Source organism: Bacillus rossius, chromosome 1, assembly GCF_032445375.1.
Source record: "Bacillus rossius redtenbacheri isolate Brsri chromosome 1, Brsri_v3, whole genome shotgun sequence".
NCBI lineage: Eukaryota > Metazoa > Arthropoda > Insecta > Phasmatodea > Bacillidae > Bacillus > Bacillus rossius.
The window spans coordinates 236,941,977-236,961,776 of record NC_086330.1 but is presented as its reverse complement, the minus strand read 5'-3'; the positions used below and the strand labels follow the sequence as shown (position 1 = coordinate 236,961,776).

At 35.7% G+C, this 19,800-nt stretch overlaps 1 protein-coding gene across 6 annotated transcripts in view; it reads right to left on the bottom strand.

Moving 5' to 3' along the window:
* The window catches only part of LOC134527383 (putative ATP-dependent RNA helicase TDRD12), a 393,271-nt gene that overhangs the window by 256,181 nt on the left and 117,290 nt on the right, over positions 1-19,800 (bottom strand). For all 6 annotated transcript variants that reach the window (XM_063360027.1, XM_063360029.1, XM_063360028.1 and 3 more), the window contains one exon: positions 18,275-18,364. In XM_063360027.1, coding sequence (XP_063216097.1) covers positions 18,275-18,364 — 90 coding nt within the window. The remainder of the gene's footprint in view (positions 1-18,274; positions 18,365-19,800) is intronic.

Here is a 19,800-nt window from a genome sequence, read left to right as displayed (position 1 = left end):
CAGTGTATATATTTTAAGGTAGAAAGTGGGAGCATCGTCATTGTAGCTGTCTATGTTGATGATTTACTCATTGCCTACAACAACAGCCAAACCAAAAATGCCATTAAAAATGGATTGATGGAGAGATTCAAGATGAAAGATTTGGGAGAGGTCAAATGCATTCTGGGAATAAGAGTTACATGGGACCGTACTGCAGGGAAGATCTGGATTGATCAAGAAGGTTATATCAAGGAGGTGCTGTCCAAGTTTAACTTGGAAGAATGCAATCCAGCAGTCTGCCCTAGTGACATCAACCAAAGGCTGTCGAAGAATATGGGATTGCAATCACAAGAACCTGAAGAGTTCAGCAACGTACCTTACCAAGAGGCTATTGGAAGTTTGATGTATGTTTATCAGGGAACCAGGCCCGATATTGGATTTGCATTAAATGCAGTTAGTAGATTCAGTAGTAACCCCTGTAAGGCTCACTGGGTGGCTGTAAAAAGAATCATGCGTTATTTGAAGGGTACAGCAGATGTCAAGCTTGAATTCAGTAGTAGTGAATCCAGTGACATTACAGGACATTGTGATGCAGACTGGGCAAATGATATCGATGATCGACGTTCCACTACTGGCTACGTTTTCACTATGCAAGGAGGTGCCATTACCTGGAGTAGCAAGAAGCAGAGAACTGTAGCGCTGTCAACAGCAGAAGCCGAGTACATGGCACTCTCCGCAGCATGTCAAGAGGTACTTTGGCTTAGAGGATTGATAGGCGAGTTAGACAATATTTGTTCACATGGAGCAATAAACATTTTGTGTGATAGTAAAAGTGCAATTGATTTGGCGACATCACCTGGTTATAGAGCAAGAACCAAGCACATTGACACAAAACATCATTTCATACGTCAGCTTGTAGAAGACAAGGTGATCAACGTGATTCATCAAGGTTCTGTTGGCATGATTGCTGATGTGCTGACCAAAGGCCTGCCAGTCACCAAACACCGTTTCTGTGTTCAAGGAATGGGACTCAAATCAGTGACCTAATACATTCACAAAGTATGTTCTAGTGGGAGTGTTGTGACTGAGAACAAACTTCATATATTATACATACATTGTTTACATTGTTTGCATGATGTTGATATCCATGACTTTCTTTGTCGGTTGTTTTTTGCCATGGTGATAATATGTTTTTGTTCGTATGAATTGTGTACCATTAAAGAGTAAGTAAACTTGAGTTAACTAATTTGGTTCTATATCATTATACCTTGCTTTCACAATACAAATACCCTTTATTAATCATAAAATTGCACAAAAATATATGTAATTACAATTTCAACGTACTTCATTAATAAATTAATGACAGCTAATGAGAGGGTTGGAATTATTTTGCATTCGCAAGTTTTTTTATGTTAGATTTAGTTTCGCTTAACATGCATCTCCAGTCATTTTCCACATTGAGACGGTTTCTGGCCATGTACACCACTCTCACATCTATGAGTGGAGCTCTGTCAGCTATAGTAGGATATTCAGTACCTACATTTTGCCAAAATGTACAGAAATTATAATTTTGAAATTCCACTTTGAAAATATTTAAAAATTTCTTCATCAGTAGAAAATGGTCTTAATATTCAATAATTGGATTAACAATTGTCCACGTCCAGGAAATATTGCTTCAGTGAGTCTACTAATGCAGATAAATGGCGAATCACAGAAATTTCAAACGTGATATTTCACATTTTCCAATTGTTCACACAGTTGTGTAAACATTGAAATATCGTCAACTTGAACTCGTCGTTGGTAAAGTTCAAATTTACGCAGAAAACTTGCAACTTTATCCAGTGCTGTCAATATATTTGTCATATTTTCTTGTAATGAGATATTCAGTATATGAATTTCACAGAACAAATCAGCAATAGATGCCAGCATTTCGATAAATGTTTCATCTTTTATTTGTGAGTACAACTATAGTTCTTTTTGTGTTTTCTGGTTTTCAAGAAACAATCCTTTTTCTTCATGAAGCTCATAAACCCTGTTTAAAACTTTCCCTCTCTTCTCTCAACCTGTGTACCTCTGTGTGGTACAAAAGACTATTAAAAACGAACCTCATTGCACAAAACATTGAATAATCTGGAATTCATAGCGCTGCCACGAATATGATTCACAATTTTTATTATGTCACTCAACGCACTAAGTAAATCTGAAGGAAGCTTCTTAACAGCCAAAGTGTAACGGTGTATTATGCACTGATAATATAAAACTTGAGGGGCAACTTGTTTCATGAGTTCTTGAAATCCAGAACGATACCTATCATGGAAGGTACTCCCAATCTGTCGAAAAGCCAACTAGCTTTGACCAGCCCAGTCCGTTTTCCTCAATAAACTGTTTTAGCGTTTTGAATACGTCTTCACCGCGAGCAGTGGTGGGCTAAGACTTGCAGAACAAATATTCCTCTTTTACACTGTGTTCTTTAATGTACCAAGTAAATATCAGGAATTGCGAACATGAAGCTACATCAGCTGACTCGTCCAATTGCAGCACAAACATAGAACTTCCTTTAATTTCAGAAATAACAGTTGCCAAAATGTTATTACTCAACTTTAAAATACGACTTTGAACTGTTGAATTAGAGAGTATTACTTGATTAATCTTAGCCACATGTTGTTCACCAATAACAAGCAACACTGTATCACACAAACAAGATTTGTTAAGTTACTTTCCTATAGTGTGTGGTTTTTTGTTCATAGAAATGTGATAAGCAATTTTATACGAAGCTTTAAGAAATGATTCAGTTGCCTTTTGTACATTTCCTGCGGAATCCAATTGCAAAGACTTCAGAACAATATATTTTCTCTTTAAAAAATCAATGTCTTTACCTGAGAACTCCTTATGAACTTTCTGGAAATGTTCTTTTAATTTAATTGGTTTCTTGCTCTCTGCACTAAGAACTTTATTACATATAACACACTGAGCCTTTTCTATTTTCCTGTCAACAATATTCGTGAAACACCATTGTAGAAATGCTTCTTTATACGAGCACTTTTTTCCAGATGTAAAAGCCATGACACTTAAAACAATTGTAAAACACTGTCACGAAATGAATGGATCATACATTAACTATTGGCTGACGACTTTTATTCTATCGTTCACCATGCTGCATGGAAAAAAACCTCTCATTAAAAAAATTATTATTGTTGGTATTTACCTACAAATAATACATACATAGATATTTTTTAGAACAGGGCATAGTATCATGTAGAACAGTGTGTACACTTGTACAGCTTATACTAAGTATGATGCAAAACCAACGAAACGTGCAGTTAGTGCTTGAGTAAACTCAAACTGAGTCATCCTCATCTGTCTCTGTGCACCCTCCTCCCTCTCCTCCACATGCAAGAAAGGGGGCACAGCAGCACTGTGAGAGGCTACCTACCTACATACACATCGCCACGCCTTTGATTAGTGTACATGCAGCGCGAGAAAGCGCAAGCCACGTGGTGCTGATCTGTCATTCTATCATCTACGTACTAAAAATTACCAGAATTAATACCCCCGCAGAATAGCAATTTTACCCCCGCAGGGGTGATTACCCCCAGGTTTGGAACCCATGGTTTGTATTGATAATTCCCGAATTCTCCAGATAACCTGGAATTTTGTTATCTGTTTTTGGCTACAGTCCCAAATGGTCAGTCTTAATTGGGTTCTACTAAAAACGGATTCAATGTTTAAAATTCTAATCTACTTGTTTAATTCCTTTTCTATGAAATAGTGGTTGTTTTTGAAGCTGTCTCAACTCACTACCACTGTCTACTCTATGCAGGCAACAAACAGCAGCCATAACCTAAATGGCATTTATGGGTCATTCTCTGAGAAAGGTAGAAAATCAAGAAGAAAATTTTTTTTCTAGAAAATTATAAACTGAAGCAAATAAATTCTTTCATATTTTTTATTGAAGTAACTAAACTCTGCTAAGCAACTGGTCAAGTTTTTCAACAGTTATTTACTACAATATTAAATGTTATTCTTTATGCTATGTCCACGGAGTGGACATGTATGTCCACGGAGGGGAGATAATACTTTCAAGTCACAGATTAAAGTATGTAATTATGTATTAGGGATACAAGTGCCATTACCTAATGTTTAGAATGTGAATTTGTATATTTAAAGTTAGGAAAGTACATAAACTTTGTTAAGTAAAAAATAATTTTGGCAAATTGGCGTAATGAGATCATTGATTTACTCTCATTTTCAACACAAAAAAAAAATTACTTATTTTAACAAAAACAGAAGTTGGCTCCCTGTTGCTATTGCATAATTAATTCTAACATTACTTAGCCTAAATTGTACTGCTTTGGAATGTCATGAAAGATGTACTGCAAATGACTGTTAAGAACAGGCTGATCCAGAATATGTACAATGTCTTCAGAACTAAAAATAAATTTTTGTTCCTCACTGAATATAAACTTTGTGGATGTTTGTGTACATTTAGTCATGAAACAAACTTTAAACTCTTTCTCAGAAATGCATTCTGTAACATTTGCAATGTAATATCTTTCCCTTCTCCTACCAGAAACTTTTACAATCAAATAATCCTTAGGCCTATGGTTTGGCCTAATTTCACATTTTTTTTTCATTATTAGATTCTGAGTCTGACGCTGAATCAGATGAACTGTAGATCTGAGAGTATCTGAGTCTTCTATCATGGTTTTCACCACAGCAGAAACCTGAACGCAACTCTAAATCAGATTCGGAGGTGTCTTGAGAATCTGTAGGATAACATACTGGTTCTTCTGTGGTAGATGGGTTGGAATCTGTTTAATATTGTTAAGGAAAACAATTTGCAATTGGAAGTAAAGTGATTTGGACAGCTCTTAACAACTAAATTCTTGAGAGCTTATGACTTATGAGGGTGAATGAAATTATTCTGAAGCACTTTTAGAATGCAATGGTGGGGAAATAGGAAATTCTCAAGAAAACCAATAGATCAGCAACATAGTCCAACTATAAGGGCAAAAATATTAGAAATTAAGATAACACATTAAAACTTATGACTTAAAAAAGTAGCATGTAGCATATAAAAGAATACAATACATTTCCGAGAGTGGAATCAGTCCCATTCCATAATGACGACATGGGCCAGATTCACAGCTATCGCATGAGAGTCGTCTAATATGCAGACCTTGAGATACCTTTTTGAATACAACTTCATGTATCTTCATTGTGCCTTTGAACACTTGAATATTATTTGGTATGTGCTTGTCAATACTGGTTATGACTGATTCCTGAATTTGTTTCACTGATATACCCTTGCAATGGTCTTGTAGAAAAGGAACTGTGTCACAGTCTGGAATATCAATTTGATGTGCTACCAAGCCATCAGCTGTTCTTTTTAGAGCTGCCCCAACTCCATCTGGAGCACCCTTTCCATGAGCACTTTCGCTGAAATGCCAGTGAATTTCTTCCACATTCAATTCTCTTGATAAAAAGCCACCCATTAGCTGAAACATTTTCCAGTTTTTGTACTGGGTACAGGGTCCATCACTAAGGAAGTGAGCCTTTTCCAACTGAGGTATACGTGACTTTATATCCTGAATAATAGGCAGTAAATGGGCAACTATTGCTGCAGGATCATGTCTGTTGCACGAGCTGACTGTTCCATAACAGAGAGGTGATGGTGCAACATCCGTATGACAGTACAGAACACATGTATGGATAGTCACTTGGGGTTTTGATCCCCCAAAATGTGTTGCTTGGATTTCTTTTGAATATTTGCAGGTATAGTTTTCAGAAAAGTCAACATGTACCACCACTTCATTCTGTAAAATATTTTTCTTGAGTTTTGAAATCTCCTCATATTGGTGGCTTATGTTTGACACATGTGCCATGAAAGGTACAATTTCTCTTGAGAAAATGCATATGAGCTGCGTTTTAGAACATTCTTCTAAAACTTTCACAGTTTTAGAACACAATTTAATTTTATTTTTAAACTGTACAGGGACTTTCTTTGTGGTCCACTTCTGGGAAACACGGGACTATCGTCATAATCTTCTTTAGTCTGTATACATTTTGATTTACAATCATTGCACTGTCGTTCTAGGCATGCTTCATTTCTTGGGTCACATTACAGTGTTCTAAGAACTTCAAATGGTGTTTTTTCATCAACAAGGTTCAAAGAATTCAGCTTTCTTACTAAGAGAACCATATTTTCGTGTGTTTACATAAACATGTTTCTCTTTCAGATACCTTTGGAAACACAACCCAAAAAGGTCTAAGTCTGCAAAATGTCTGATAGCTCAAATTCTGATACTTGGGACTTTCTTCTTTGAAGATCTTGTGCAGGTTCTGCAGTGTGTCATTTAAGAAACGCTTTTGCTTCTTCATGTTGTTTCTGGTTATAGTTTCCTTCTTTCCTGAGCACAAGCGATTTGTTTTATCTGTCTCTAAAAATGTAGTTACGTCAGATCTTACCTTCTCCAAGATAAATCTTCCTTTCAAAACTTTCTTATGGGCTTGACCACTATAAAGGCTATACTTATACTTTATAGAAAGTAAAAATTTAATTTCCTTTAATATTTATTTTGTTTAATTACATTTTATTCCGTATGTTTATATTTGTAATCTATGATTAATTCAGACTGTAAATTTCTTTGGTTATCGTTTTGTCTATGTATTACTCTATATTAATTTTTTTTTAAATATTGTCAAGGCTAGCATAGCAGTATTTTTTGAAACCACTATTCATTTAAAGATGAACACGTCAGTAATGGTTAGTAATTTTACTAGTTTTGTTTTATCAACAAACTAAAGAAAATCGTTTACTAGTGACGGGAAAAATATTCTTTAGAACGAATTGAGACTTGATTCAGACAACAGCTAGAACGCAACGATTTTGACATTAATTTAGAATTATATATTTATAGAAGATTGAAAATGGTTATTAATGCCAATATTGACTGAGATTTTGAAGGAAATAATAATTTTAATTGACGAAGATAAGACTCAGACGTCAAGATTTTAAATAATTACTTAAGAAGAGAAGTCGACAAATATCCATGTTCAAGAGATTGTCAAATGACTTTAATTTGCTTTGAAACTACGAAGAATAAATGCCGTTTACAATTCCGAAGAAAGAAGAATCCTGTCGAAGATTGAAAAGTCGCAGTTTGAGCCCGGGAAGGATGACCGTCGCGCAGTCCAGCCCAGTTGCAGCCCATAGTCTGAAGGATGGAGTCGTGACGGCGCGCATTCCTGCCGCACGCTAGAGAACGGAGGAGCAACACCAAGTTCGCAGTCCTGAATGAGTTGAACCAAGGAGTCTCCGAGAACCTACACGTCTCGTGGGTATCCTGCAGCAAGGTTTGGTCCCTTACCCCATCACCCGAAGACTCGCTGAATATAGAAGTGCCCTAACGAATTACAATTTAAACAAGACAAACATTTTCGCAGAACCAGAATCTTTTATATTATAGAGCATATTCTTTGTACAGAAAAACCGATTAACTTGTTCATCTTTATATTTACAAATCAAATTCCGGAATCGCGATCCTGAACTAGATAATATTAGCTAGTATAGATGGAATTTGATATTGGAAGAACGTATTGCTATTATGGTTGACTGGTACTGCAAGTTACGTACCCAGTAGTCCACGCACTACCGGACTGAAGTTAGTTGAAATAAATAACATCCAAATAATTAACATTTGATCGTAAAGATAATTCACTCAAGTGAAAGAATTGTTAGATACTTTGAAGTTGAGAGTAATAACAAATTCCATCTGTAGTTTAAAATAAATTATTTTAGTTAAGTTTATTTATATAAAGTGTGATTTTGTGCATGTCAAAGTGTATTGTCACCGTCTTCACAAACATTACACACAAATATAAATATTACATTTGAATTTGTTTACACGTTATTACAAGGTCTAGTCACGATATTAGTATTTAACATACTTTTGACACACTTTACTTTGACTTTCAGACACAAGATCCTAGAAACAATTCTTAAAACTGAGAGAGGTAGGCTAGAGAAACCGAAATTATTAAATACATTAAATAATTTCAATATTTACACTAGCTTACTCTACAGTTTTTGGCGCCCAAAGTTGAAGCACGAGTAACGGTAAACTTGCAGTTAACACTATGGCAGCAGAAGAAAATAGGACAACGTACTTCCTCAGAGGAAACAAGGATAATATCGGTAGCAGTTCTAGTTCAGACGTAGCTGACGAAGTGAGGTTAGTGACCGAAGAAATGGAAGCGAGCACTAGTTCAGGAATTCCTAGCGAGGTGAACACATTGAACGATCATCAGCCGCGACAGGAGGAAGAAATAGCATCCGAGGTAAAAGAATCTCAAACCAATACCATAGAGCAATTGTTCAAATTCTTGCAGCAAGAGAAAATTAAGGAGAAAGAACAAGAATGCGAACATAAAGAACAAGAACGCAATCATAAGGAGAAACAAGAACGTGAACGTGAGAAACAAGAATGTGAACGTAAAGAACAAGAATGTGAACGTAAAGAACAAGAACAAGAACGTAAGGAGAAACAAGAACGTGAACGTGAAAAACAGGAACGCGAGCGTAAAGAACAAGAATGCGAACGTAAGGAACAGGAACGCGAGCATAAGGAGAAACAAGAACGCGAACGTGAGAAACAGGAACGCGAGTGTAAAGAACAAGAACGCGAACGTAAGGAACAGGAACGCGAGCATAAGGAGAAACAAGAACGCGAACGTAAAGAACAAGCACAGAGTAATAGGTTAGATAATATTGCCAAATTTTTAAATACTGCTTTGAATAAGATTGCAGCAGAAACCGATCAAATTCGAGCAGAAGTAAAACCAACACAACAACAAATGGAACAAAATTTTTCTGTAGTGGAAACACGATTAGAAACAGTAGAAAATGCCATACCTCGCATACAAGCTAACATTAATGAAACTTTACATGAACATCAAAATAAATGTAAGGAAAATACAGTTGTAATAATTCAAAAGGAACTAGATCAGTTACAAAAGAATCTGGAAGGTAAAGTAAATAGGGTAGAACTTAGGATAAGTGACGTAGAAAAGGAAATGGGACAACACACTAATGAACTACGTATTAGCAAACAAGGAAACCGTTAGTGTAGCTAGTTCTACAGATATTAACACTGAACAAAACACCTCCAATAGAAACATTTTACCAATGACCACTGACCCTATTTTAACATTACACCACCCTGCCAGAAAATGGTTAGATAATGTGCCAACATATACGGGAAAGAGTACAGAAAATCCAAAAAGATTTTTGAAACAATTTGAAGAATATTGTATGGTATTTAATCTTTCAGATGGAGAAAAGTTGAAATGTGTTAGTCATTGTTTAAAAAACACTGCGTATTTTTGGTGGGAATTACTCAGAGACACCGTCACCAATTTTAGTAATTTTGAGAACTTATTCTTGCAGCAATTTTGGAATACAAGAATTCAAAGTAATCTCAGGATTCAACTACACTCAGAGAAATTCGAGAACAAGAAATTTCAAAATTTAGAATCCCATATCAGTGATATGTATGAACGAACCAGATATTTAGATTGTAATATGGAAGATGAGGAATTCATTGCCATGATATTATCTCAATTGCCGTTAAAATATCAGTTGCAATTGACAGGACGTCAGTATAACGGGATAGTTGACTTTAAAGAACAACTGTTAACCTACGATAGACTGGAAAAATTAGATCACTCTCACAATCAAAAAGAATTTAGCGAACGTAAGAACGCAAGTCAGTCGGCACCGTTATATCAGAATTGGAGAAATAGGAAAGACGACCAGAACCACGGACCTAAACCACCGCAAGTTAATTCGTTACACGTTAAATACTCTAATGATAACTGGAACAATAATAGTTATCAGGGTCGACGTCGTTATAACAATTACTGGAACCGACGAAGATACGAAAATCAAAACGAAAAAAGACAAGATAGTCAAGAACCGGAACGACAAGATAGTCCACGTCAGGAAGGGGCAGTTTGGTTTAAATCCAAACGATTACATTCAGAACACGCAGATAACCAATTTATAAGTTCTGCGGAAATGGCACCTAATTCATATAGAGTCGATGCTAGAACTTTTATACCATCGCAGAGGGATAATGAGTTTGCGAGTGTAAAATATAATATTAAACAAGGAGGAAATACACATTATTCTATTCCACCGAGGGAAGAGAGTAATAACACAAAATGGACGCAGAGACAAGCAAATGGAGGGACCGAAGTAATACAAGGAGAAACGCAGGCGTTTTCGTCACCTCAGAATAACGAAACTTTAGCGACAACATGGTTACCAAATCAAAGAAAAGGTTTTGTCGGTAATGTGGAAAACTGAGTAGGAATGACGAAAAACGGCTCCGTACGTCATTCCATAATGAGGAAATGAAAGGGGCTAACACTACGTCTAATATTCATGCTACGAGGAGAATTAATACCATATTATTCAAAGAAAATGAAACAGAGTTTTTACTTAGCGAACCAAGTGAAAGCACCGAACATTGCAAAGCAGCTTTATGTCCGGAAATCACACTTTCAGTGAATGGAGTTAAATCACCCATATTATTAGACAGTGGCGCTGAAATATCGTGTATCAGTGAAGATTGCATCAATATGATAGAATCTACTAGAATCAAATTACCACTAATGCCTGTACCCAGTTTGAAAATTTTAGGAGTAACTTCTAGGGCTAGTCCCATTATAAACAAACAGACCTTATTAGAGATAGAAGGATTGGGAAATAAAAAACATGTACCTGTATTAATTGTCAAAGGGTTAGCCAAACCTATTATTTTAGGAGTAGATTTTCTTACCGCAAGTAAAGTAATACTGGATTTCAGCGGATGGATGGTTACGGCCATGGATGAAATAGAAAAACCAACGACTACTGAAAATTGGCAAATTACAGACAAATGCGTAGCACTTATTTGTAGGGAAGACCCGTATGCATTTATATGCACAAGTAATCTGGATAATTTAAATGCTACAGAAAATGATTTGAATGATGCCGTTAAAGGAATCACGATAATTAACGAACATGACAAAGAATCCCTTTTCGGAGTGTTGAACACTTTTCGAGACATTTTTTCCGATAAGCCAGGTTTAAATAAAATATATCAAGCTAGCATAGAAGTAAAATGAGGCGAACCTTTTCATAAAAAATGTATCCAATACCGGCCCGATATCTAAACGAAGCACAAGAATATTTGAAACTTATGCTAGACTGGAATGTGATAAAGAGAGCGCCTAGTCCATATACCAACGCAATTCTATGTGTTAGAAAAAAAGGACGGGTCGGTACGTTCGTGCCTGGACGCGATAGAGATTAACAAGATCACCGTTCGTGATAGGGAGAGTCCACGGTCGACCAACGATATCTTGCGTTTATACCACGGAGTGAAATTTCTTACCACCTTAGATCTGTCGGCTGGATACTGGCAAATTCCGTTGAGAGAGGATTCGCAGAAATATACATCATTCCTGTTCAATAACCATCAATACATTTTCAAGGTCATGCCTTTCGGTTTATGTAACGCGGTGGCCGAGTTTACCAGATGTTTGGACAAAACTTTAGGACCAGAATGTAAAGACTTTGCCAGAGCGTATGTCAATGACATATTAATTACGTCGTCTACTTTCGAAGAGCACGTCGAACATATCAGTATAGTGTTAACCAAGTTGCGTGATGCCGGCATGACGGTAAAATTGAAGAAATCTTTATTCTGCAGGCAAGAGGTCCCTTTTTTAGGACACATACTGTCTCCCACTGGTATCAAGACAGCTCCTGATAAATTACAGTATATTACCAAATTTCCATCGCCAAAGAATGTGAAGCAATTGAGAACTTTTCTCTGGGTCATCGGTTTTTATCGTAACTATAGTGACCAGGTAGCCAAGATAGCAGTACCTCTATTTGATTTGCAAAAGAAAAATAAAATCTGGAAATGGAGTGATGAAGAGGAGGAAGCTTTCGAGAATCTGAAGCGAATATTTATGAAGGAGCAGGTTATATACCACCCTATGTTAGGTTGAGATTTTTATTATATACGGATGCTTCTGCGTATGCATTAGGTTCTAAATTATCTCAGGTTGATGACGAAGGTATAGAACGAACGGTTGCAATGGCAAGCAGAACCCTGAATATGGCAGAAAGAAACTATACCGTCACGGAAAGAGAAACATTGGCAATCATCTGGTCATTACAGAAATTTCGAGATCTACTATTAGGAGAGCACATTAAACTATTAACGGACCATCAGGCATTAATGTGTTTAAAAACTGGCAAAATATTCGGAAGCAGGCTAACTAGATGGTGTTTACTTATGCAGGAGTATGATATAGAAATCTGTCATATTAAAGGCAAGGAAAACGTTGTGGCGGATTTCCTGAGTAGAATACCTGAAGGATTATCTAACGAATTCTCCACAAAAAGTAATCCTAAAGAATTTTTAGTGGCGAATATGATGTCACAACAGATTAATAATAATGTGATTATCAAAAACATTTTTAGAGATTTGCCAGTATTACAAAGTGAAGATAACTTTTGTCGAAAGGTAACGGAAAAATTAAGATGTCTAGAACATACGCACCAAATACACAAGAAATATTGTTTATCTAGTGACGTAACGTTGTTTTACCGAAACGGATCAAATTCAAAGTTTGAAAGTATTTGGAAACCCGTGATACCAGAAGCGGTAATAAACAACCTATTTGATTTGGGAAATTCACTCTAACTGCGCACACATTGGATCAAAGAAACTACTGTCGGCATTAAGCAGGCAGATTTATTGTCCCAATTTAGCAAAAAGGATAGCTGCAATTACCCGCTCCTGTGATCTGTGTCAAAAGGCCAAGCATTCGCATAAAAACTTAATTGGCGAAACACAACACACAATTCCAGACAAGCCCTTACAACTGGTATCTGTGGATGTGTTGGGACCACTACCCAGATCCACAGCTGGAGTTAAATAAATTTTTGTAATGTTAGATATATTTTCAAAATTTACCAAACTTTACCCTATCGTCAACGCCACAAGTAACATAGTTTACAATAAAGTTAAACTGTTCGAAGCAGAAATAGGGCATATTGAAACCATTATATCGGACCATGCTACCCAGTTTGTCAGCCGAATATGGCAGGAAGGATTAAGAGGGTTGAATATTACCCCAACCATGTCTTCAATCCGGCATCCGCAAAGTAACCCAGTAGAACGACAAATGCGAACTTTAGGCAATATGTTACGTACGTTTTGTCATGATGCCCAGCAGAGTTGGAGAAATAAGTTACCATTCATTGAATGTGTCCTTAATCATACTGTGCATAGTTCAACTACGATTACTCCATTTGAAACTCTGACTGGAAACAAATCAATAATCATTCCCGAATTCATATTCATATCAAAACTTAAAACCTTGAGTAATTATGGTGAATTTTGTATCAATTTTGGCAAATTTTTGCATATTTCTTTTAGTCAAAGGTCAAGGTTATCCCATATGGTCGCGTGACGTCACAATCCAAGCTGGCGGTCGGCTTCGCGTCTCCTCGCTTGGGCGCCTGTAGCCAGAGCTCCCAACACGAACTACTATAGTATTAAAAATGAAGTCATCCCAAAGAGTTAGGAGTCGAACTCATGAACCTCGCACTCATGGGTGCTGAGAATGCTATTTGAAGCTTATTACTTATTAATTAAAACTATCAAAATCATTACCATATTTTTCGAGAAGCATAAGGTATTGTGTTCAATGAAATATTCATATATTAATAAATGCTGTATTTTTATAAATTTACAGGTAATATAATTTATTGAAAATATATGGTCCAAATTTTCCAAAGCCACATATACAAAATTTTTTACTTACGTCAAATATTAAGATGTATTTTTAACTTAGGATTGGAGTAAAAATAAAAAAGTGTATTTATTATTCTGCAAATTACATATAAAATCCTTTTACAGGTTAACAAAAACCTTTGTCTTTACTCATGGGGTAATAACTCTGTTTTTTTTTTTTTTTTTTTTTTAATAATTTCATGTACTTATGCCATTTCTTGTTTAAACTGGTTTTATTTTAAAAAAACTGAGAATGGACAACAAAGAAGAATATACCAACACACGTACGATATATATTTTTTCTTTTTAAATTCTTGCTAATGTTACAAGGGCGGGAGATGAAGACGATGACTTCCTTAGCGACAGGAAGCGACGCCGGTGGTTCGCGAGCAGCTGTTCCGCTCGCCGACACGCCTCACGTGACGTCATCTGCTGTCCCTCCGTGCCGCCCCCCCCCCCCCCCCCCTCCTAACACACACTAAACCCCTTCGCAAACGACCCACCCCCGACGAGAAAATGGCTCTGAAGAACCACGTCGCTGAATATGACTTCCTCTCCTACAAAAAAGTTGAATAGAGAAATTTCCAACGAAGAGCAGATAGAATTAGATGAAATAAGAAAGGAGACGGAAGAAATGGTCAAAGCCAAACTAATATCGGCGGCCAGGATTCGTAAGAATCAACAGAAAACCCCAAGAAACATGAATTTTAAATGTGGAGATCTCGTTCTCAAAAGAACAAACCCTAGTAGTCAGTTTTGGAGATTTGTCACAAAGTAATTATTTCTACTTTTCGAAGGACCTTATGTTATAACGAAAATAATTAGAAACAATTGTTATGAAATCTCGGATAGAGTTACTAATCAAGTCATAGGTTGCTACAATATCACACAGCTCAGGGAATATTACACACCTGTTGTACCGTAAATTCCTGTAAATATGTTAATACATCACAGACGTTTACAATACACTATTTGTAGATAATTATATTTTTGTTGTAAATATTAACGTATAGGTTTATCATTTGTTATGGTCAGATTATTGTTTAGTGTGTGTACATGAACAAAATAATTGGTGATAAGATTTTGATACTATCGAACTTTTGATACCCGAAAGTGAAAGGACACTTCAAGTAAAGTTGTGAGAAATGTCATCATGTCGTTACTAATAAATGCCATTATGAACATTTCTGAAAGGGGCAATTCTATAAAGGCAATATTTATACTTTATAGAAAGTAAATATTTAATTTCCTTTAATATTTATTTTGTTTAGTTACATTTTATTCCGTATGTTTATATTTGTAATCTATGATTAATTCAGACTGTAAATTTCTTTGGTTATCGTTTTGTCTATGTATTACTCTATATTAATTTTTTTTTAAATATTGTCAAGGCTAGCATAGCAGTATTTTTTGAAACCACTATTCATTTAAAGATGAACACGTCAGTAATGGTTAGTAATTTTACTAGTTTTGTTTTATCAACACACTAAAGAAAATCGTTTACTAGTGACGGGAAAAATATTCTTTAGAACGAATTGAGACTTGATTCAGACAACAGCTAGAACGCAACGATTTTGACATTAATTTAGAATTATATATTTATAGAAGATTGAAAATGGTTATTAATGCCAATATTGACTGAGATTTTGAAGGAAATAATAATTATATCGACGAAGATAAGACTCAGACGTCAAGATTTTAAATAATTACTTAAGAAGAGAAGTCGACAAATATCCATGTTCAAGAGATCGTCAAATGACTTTAATTTGCTTTGAAACTACGAAGAATAAATGCCGTTTACAATTCCGAAGAAAGAAGAATCCTGTCGAAGATTGAAAAGTCGCAGTTTGAGCCCGGGAAGGATGACCGTCGCGCAGTCCAGCCTAGTTGCAGCCCATAGTCTGAAGGATGGAGTCGTGACGGCGCGCATTCCTGCCGCACGCTAGAGAACGGAGGAGCAACACCAAGTTCGCAGTCCTGAATGAGTTGAACCAAGGAGTCTCCGAGAACCTACACGTCTCGTGGGTATCCTGCAGCAAGGTTTGGTCCCTTACCCCATCACCCGAAGACTCGCTGAATATAGAAGTGCCCTAACGAATTACAATTTAAACAAGACAAACATTTTCGCAGAACCAGAATCTTTTATATTATAGAGCATATTCTTTGTACAGAAAAACCGATTAACTTGTTCATCTTTATATTTACAAATCAAATTCCGGAATCGCGATCCCGAACTAGATAATATTAGCTAGTATAGATGGAATTTGATATTGGAAGAACGTATTGCTATTATGGTTGACTGGTACTGCAAGTTACGTACCCAGTAGTCCACGCACTACCGGACTGAAGTTAGTTGAAATAAATAACATCCAAATAATTAACATTTGATCGTAAAGATAATTCACTCAAGTGAAAGAATTGTTAGATACTTTGAAGTTGAGAGTAATAACAAATTCCATCTGTAGTTTAAAATAAATTATTTTAGTTAAGTTTATTTATATAAAGTGTGATTTTGTGCATGTCAAAGTGTATTGTCACCGTCTTCACAAACATTACACACAAATATAAATATTACATTTGAATTTGTTTACACGTTATTACAAGGTCTAGTCACGATATTAGTATTTAACATACTTTTGACACACTTTACTTTGACTTTCAGACACAAGATCCTAGAAACAATTCTTAAAACTGAGAGAGGTAGGCTAGAGAAACCGAAATTATTAAATACATTAAATAATTTCAATATTTACACTAGCTGACTCTACACCACTCTGAAACATTTTTTTTTGAAGTAAGTATACTCAAATAGTTCAAGTACCTATATTTTCGAACTATTTTTCCACTTAAAACTTTTACCATGACTCTTAACTTTGGATAACTTAAGTTTCTGAAAGTTGTGCTGTATTTGTTTGCTAATAACTTCTCCAAACAGCAGTTTTTTTGTATGCTCTATTTTCATTGTTTTTGTCTCGACTTTTTAGGAGTTTTTGAGACTTCTTTCATGGGCTATCGTCTTCTATTTGCTGCTTTTTTTTTTAACCTACTTAGTCTTTTTTGTACTTTTCTAACCTTGTCTTGGTTTTTTTGTTTTCATTTTCCAGTACCTTGATCTTTTGTTGTAGCTTGTATCTATTTCTTCTAATCATTTTCCTTCCTCTTTCAGTTCCACACTTAAGTTTTTCCCTTTTATCACGATTGCTATTAATCTGTGTGGTAGGATTATTTGTTGATGTGCATTCTTCTGTTTTTTGCTCCATATTTTGCTGCTGTTTTTTCTGTTTTCGATATCATTTTGCTTTATCGTTCCAAATTTTTCTTGCTCCTCTTTTTTCACGGTACCTCATTGTTTCAATAGTCTTTATTTTTCCAGATGCTGTTCTCTGGTGATAACGTTCTCTTTCTTTTCTCTTAGACTCTTCATACAAAACAGACTTTTCAAGTAACTTCTGTCTCGATCGTCTCATGCTAAGTTTTTTCTGCTCTCTTCTTTTCTGAATCTGCACATCTGACTGGTTCTTTTTCTTCTTTTTTGTGGGTGCCATCTTGAAAACAAGAAAATATCTCAGCAGTTAGGTTTACTGCACATCAAGCTAATATTTTTATATATGTATTCTTTGCAGAACATAAATTCTCCTCCGTGGACAATAAGTATCCCCTCCGTGGACCAACATAGTCCACGGAGGGAATGTCCACGGAGGGGATAAAAGTAAGGTTTATTATTTTTTATAATTTTAATTTTGAGGTTAGGAAATTCTACAACTCAGTTGCTTAACCTACACCAATATACATTTATACACTGAGTTTAACACAAATACACAAGATGACCACGGAGGATACAAATAGAACTTTGCGAAGCACAAATTTATATCTCAGTTATAAATATCAGAGCACCACATATAAATAAGAACATCAACACAAACAGCTCAATAAAAATGGCTTCCTTTCCCTCCAATTCCATGGAGAAATAACAGTTGCTGTACTTTTTAATTAATTTTTAGTGCATTATTATTTGGCCATAGAGGTAGATTCTTTAGATTATGGACATGTTTAAAATATTGTTATTCAATTACATTTGCCCATTGAAAATTAAATCGCATAGCCATGAGTTTGTGATGCTTCTAACAATTACTTTTTGTAACAAGAGTAAAAATTAAAAAAGAGTTTAAAGAGTAACACTGGCCAGTGGCTTATAAAATGTGATTGGGGACGTCCACGGAGGAGACTATAGCTATTGCAGGCTAAATATTTAAGTATTATTATAAAATGTAACCAAAAATTTTACATCAATATGTTTATCTAAAAACTTAATCATACTTACAATTAAAAATAAATATTGTTTTATGCAAATTGTTTGGTATTCCAGAGAGTGACACCAAATTGAACCTTTTCCAGAGAATAACCCTTATATAGTACCAAATGTTGATTTTACTCACCTCAGGCTCTTTCATACATGACTTTGTGAGCTCACTCTTTGGTTTCTTATTTGTCTTTACATTTTTTTTTTCTTTTCGAATGTAGTAGTTCTGTAAAAAAAAAAAAGTAGTCACATTTATTTCAATTTTTAAAATTGTATAAATGTAATACAAAAAATTGTCAAGAACACTAAGGTGAAAACTATATTTTAATAAAATCATTTGGAAAAAATAATTATGATAAATATTATGAATTTAAACAGTTATTCTAACACAGCTAGAATATTTCTGTAAGTTAAAACGAGCATGTACACGCACACTCTCTCTCACACACACATACTCTCACACATGTGCACACACACACACACATATATATATACGAATCCAGCATCTCATAACGATCATCAACGAGGTGGGAAGTCTTGGTCAGTAGCAGCCAAAGTAGGAAGCTTCTGCACCCCACTGACTTCATAGCTTACGATCACTGACCGTTAACATATGTTTATATAATTTAATGTTTTAAATTGTTTTATTATTTATCCTCAGGGTCTGCCTCAGGGAGCTGACTGCTTAAATAAAATTTTTTACCTCTTCTGGGACTTTGAAGCTAACGCAGAGTAACTTGTCAGCCACGAGAGTGACTGACTGCAACTGTACCAAATTTGTGCCGCGAGCTTTTTTACAGTATCCTAGCAAGAGATGTGTAAGAGACATGTAACCATATGCCAATAAATCATTGTGAATGTAAGACATTAAACATTCTTAATAACATGTCAACAACTCCTGGTGTCAGGCGTGTGGGACACCCGTAGAGCCTATTCTTTGTGTAAGTGTGTTCGATGCTCAGAGTGGAACAATTATGGATGGATTGACTAAGTTTTTCCATAGGGCAGTTCGAGTCTCTACCGTACACAAAGAAAGTCACTCACGATCCTGTTGAGGATTCTCTACTGGTTCTGTCTGGTCAATAACATATCCAGGCTACCTGTGCACAACCTATCGAAGTGTAGTTAAGAGCATGAAACACCTACAACATCCAGCTAAATACTTACTTCGCAACAAAGGAAGTCTCAAAGCTAGAAATAGTCTCTTTCCCTCCTCTATTGAAAAGAGAATATGTTGCCTTCGCAGAAATTCAGACCATATTTCACTAGATATTCTGAGCATTTTACTTTAAATTATCGACATAAAACTTGAACTACAGACAATTTTTCTTTTACATTAGAAACAGCGAAAGTCAAGGGATCAGCATAAGTTTAAGAACTATCATATGATTTGGAAATACAGTACACTCCCTATTTAACGCGGTTGTCGGGGGACATAACTTTTACCCGCGTTGTTTCATAACCGCGATGTTTCGATGTGATTAAGGTCAAAAGGCATAAAACACCGCCTGTGTTCTAATAGGTCGGCAAGCACGCACAGTATAGACGGCCCGCCGTTGTGCGGACTTTGCATCCGCAGTTTTCACTAAACGCAGGTGAAAAAATAAAAATAATAAATTTTAATGATAAATATTAAATGTTGAATTGTTTTTATTTTTCCGC